This window comes from Phaethon lepturus, unplaced genomic scaffold, assembly GCF_000687285.1.
Source record: "Phaethon lepturus isolate BGI_N335 unplaced genomic scaffold, ASM68728v1 scaffold19935, whole genome shotgun sequence".
Lineage (NCBI taxonomy): Eukaryota > Metazoa > Chordata > Aves > Phaethontiformes > Phaethontidae > Phaethon > Phaethon lepturus.
This window is the reverse complement of record NW_010541538.1, coordinates 217-2,959: the sequence shown is the minus strand read 5'-3', so window position 1 is coordinate 2,959 and position 2,743 is coordinate 217. Positions and strand designations below refer to the sequence as shown.

The following is a 2,743-nucleotide window of genomic DNA, read 5'->3' as shown; positions in this document are numbered from 1 at the left end:
TCCTGCTAATGCAGCGATGTTGGCAGCATGACTAACACTGGACATGCCCTGTTTGATCTGATAGAAAAATATCAGCTCCTCTCCATCTTGGTGGGTCTCCATGGTCAGGTATTCCAGAAGAGGTGTGTCAGGCAGGAGTTCTAGCTGCATTAAACTGTGAAAATTGGTGGAGACAAAGACCTGTGGACACTGTGTTCCTTGATTGATCCAGTACCTCAGGACAGCAGCCAGAAGGGACAGGCCATCCAGTGTGTTGGTTCCTTTACCAAACTCATCAATAAGTACCAAGGACCTCTCTGTGGCATTGTTTACTGCCTTGGCAACCTGGTTAAGATCAATCATGAAAGTGGAGAGCCCTACAGAAACCGATTCCCTACTGTGGATTCTAGTGTAAATCCCATCAATTACTCCAATCTCTGCCTCTGTTGCAGGGACGTAACTGCCGATTAGAGCCATGAATACTATAAGACTGCTCTTCCCAGATGAGTTGGGCCCTGTAATGATCTTTATTCGTCTGGTAGCCTCACCACTGTTCACAGGATTGGCCACAAAAGTCTTTGCACATAGTTCCATGAGTGGATGTCGTCCATCCTTGATGTGGAAGCCGTGGCGGTGAGTAAAGTGTGGCCGGCAGTAGGCATTCTCCCGGGCCATCATTGCCAAAGCTAGTAGCACATCTAGGTGTGCAGTATACTCAATCACACTGTTAAGCACTTCAGACTTCTCCAAAACCTTTGTCTGCAGCTGGTGCATAATAAGTGTTTCCTGGTCTCTGATCTCACAGTGCAAGTCACCTAGCAGGCTGTCTAGCTCCTTAGTCCTAGCGCTTCTGTAGTGCAGTTTACCCTCTGACAAGAACATGAAGTCCAAGCCTTCAATTTCAAAGTCACTCTTATCCACCATAGTTGGTAGCCGTGGAATGGACAGAAGGAACCCAATCAAAGGAATGTAGATCACACAACAGGAGGGAATATGATTGTCCAAGGTCTCCAATTCTTTTCGTGCCACTTCTGTAAGGAAGTCTGACAGTCCCATCAGCTTTCGTTTCTTCTCATCGATGGTGGGGTCCACATTGGGTCTAACAGTGAAGCGGTTCTCTGAAATGCTGCCTTCAAAGTCCACCACTTTGCTGATCAGACTAGCAATGTATTGCAGATCATCAGTGAAGACATGTGAAATAGTCTGAAAGAGTTCAATAGTGTTGGGCAGAGAACGACATGTGTCTCTAAGGCACACTGCACTGTACACTGTCTTATAGAGTGCTTGCCAGTCACTAACTTTAGTATGGGAAAGAGTCATTCTTTTTAGAATAAGAGGCACATTTTTAATATTCTTGAGGCAGCCTTGAAGAGTGAGGACTGTTTCATGGTTCTGAGCCAGCAGGAAGAAGTGGATAACATCTAGGCGTTTGTTCAGCTCTGTCAAGTTTCGAGTGGGTCGTGTGAGCCACAGTCTCAGCAGTTTTTCTCCCCATTTGCACTTGCAACGGTTTAAAATTCCATATAAACTGAATCCTTCCTTTAATCCACTGGACAGCTTGTACACAGAAGGATGGATATCACTTTTAAATATCTGCAGGACACAGTAAGTGTCTTGGTCCATATTCACAATATCTGACAGCACAAACTTTTTAAAGGCCAAAATGGGAACTGCAATAGTGCTTTCTTCAAGCTCAACTCCAACCCTTCTCCTGTCTAGGAACTTAAGGAGCCCCCCTAGGGCTCGTATCATGAGTGGGCTCTCAAAAGGGATGATTGAGGACAGGTAGAGAATTTTCTCTGTTGCAGTCATATGAGATGGGATAAATGGAAATTGCCTAGATAGGATCCGTTGCTTGCTGACTTCTAGGCCAAAATCTATGTTAGGAAACAGGACAATTTCTGGTTTTGCTATATCTTTATCACCAGCAGTAGCTGTTAGGTTGCTTAGGAATTTGGCAATATTCTGGTCCTGTTTAGCAGTGGTGACTATGCATTGAGGATTAACCTCCCCGATAACTTTATGCAGTAGCTTGAGGTCTTCATTATCAGGTGTGTCAGGCATGAAGTAGACTGAGCAATCTTCTGTATCATAATAAGTAATTGCAAGCTGCCCTGCATACCACAAAACAGACATGTGTGTGTCAGAGCACTCTCGGTCCTCTTGTTCAGGCCCAAGTGGTGGTGGCAAGGCACAACTTGTGACTGATGTGGCATTCATTCTGTCGGAGAAGGCTATTTTTATTCACAACTCATCCAAAAAGTCCTTAGAAGTAACTGTAGTTGAGAACAGCAGGTTAGCACTCATTCCTCCAATCCTGGAGAAACTAAGATGCTACCAGGAATTAAAGACAGGTGTTACCTGTTGAAGTGAAAAGATGCAGCCAATAACTACAGCTACCATCTTGCTTCCAAGCAAGGTGTAACTGAGCCAACTACCAGCAATTTTTGAATAGTTTTACAATTTTATTTTGTATCCTATGTTTTAGTAAGTATGTGTGTATGCCCAGATACCTGTTGTACATGGACATGTATATGCATGTACAAAATCATCCTCCCTCAGAGGTATAGGACGCCCATACGCATTGACCTCAGATGTTCACAACAATGCAGCCACATAAACTGGTCATTGTTTCAGATACCTACCCCGGTATTTATGCAGCACCATCACATAGTAACGGTTTCTATACAAGTACATAACGTACTTACAGGGATCAGCCATGCCAAACAGCTTGTGCTACAGAGCCCACAGTTGCTGTCAGCAA

At 44.3% G+C, this 2,743-nt stretch overlaps 1 protein-coding gene across 1 annotated transcript in view; it reads right to left on the bottom strand.

Annotated features, from left to right (window-relative positions):
• Positions 1-2,199, bottom strand: part of MSH5 (mutS homolog 5) — a 2,438-nt gene extending 239 nt beyond the window's left edge. Inside the window, 1 exon segment of the mRNA XM_010287771.1 lies at positions 1-2,199. Coding sequence (XP_010286073.1) covers positions 1-2,199 — 2,199 coding nt within the window.
• Between the last annotated feature and the right edge of the window lie 544 nt (positions 2,200-2,743).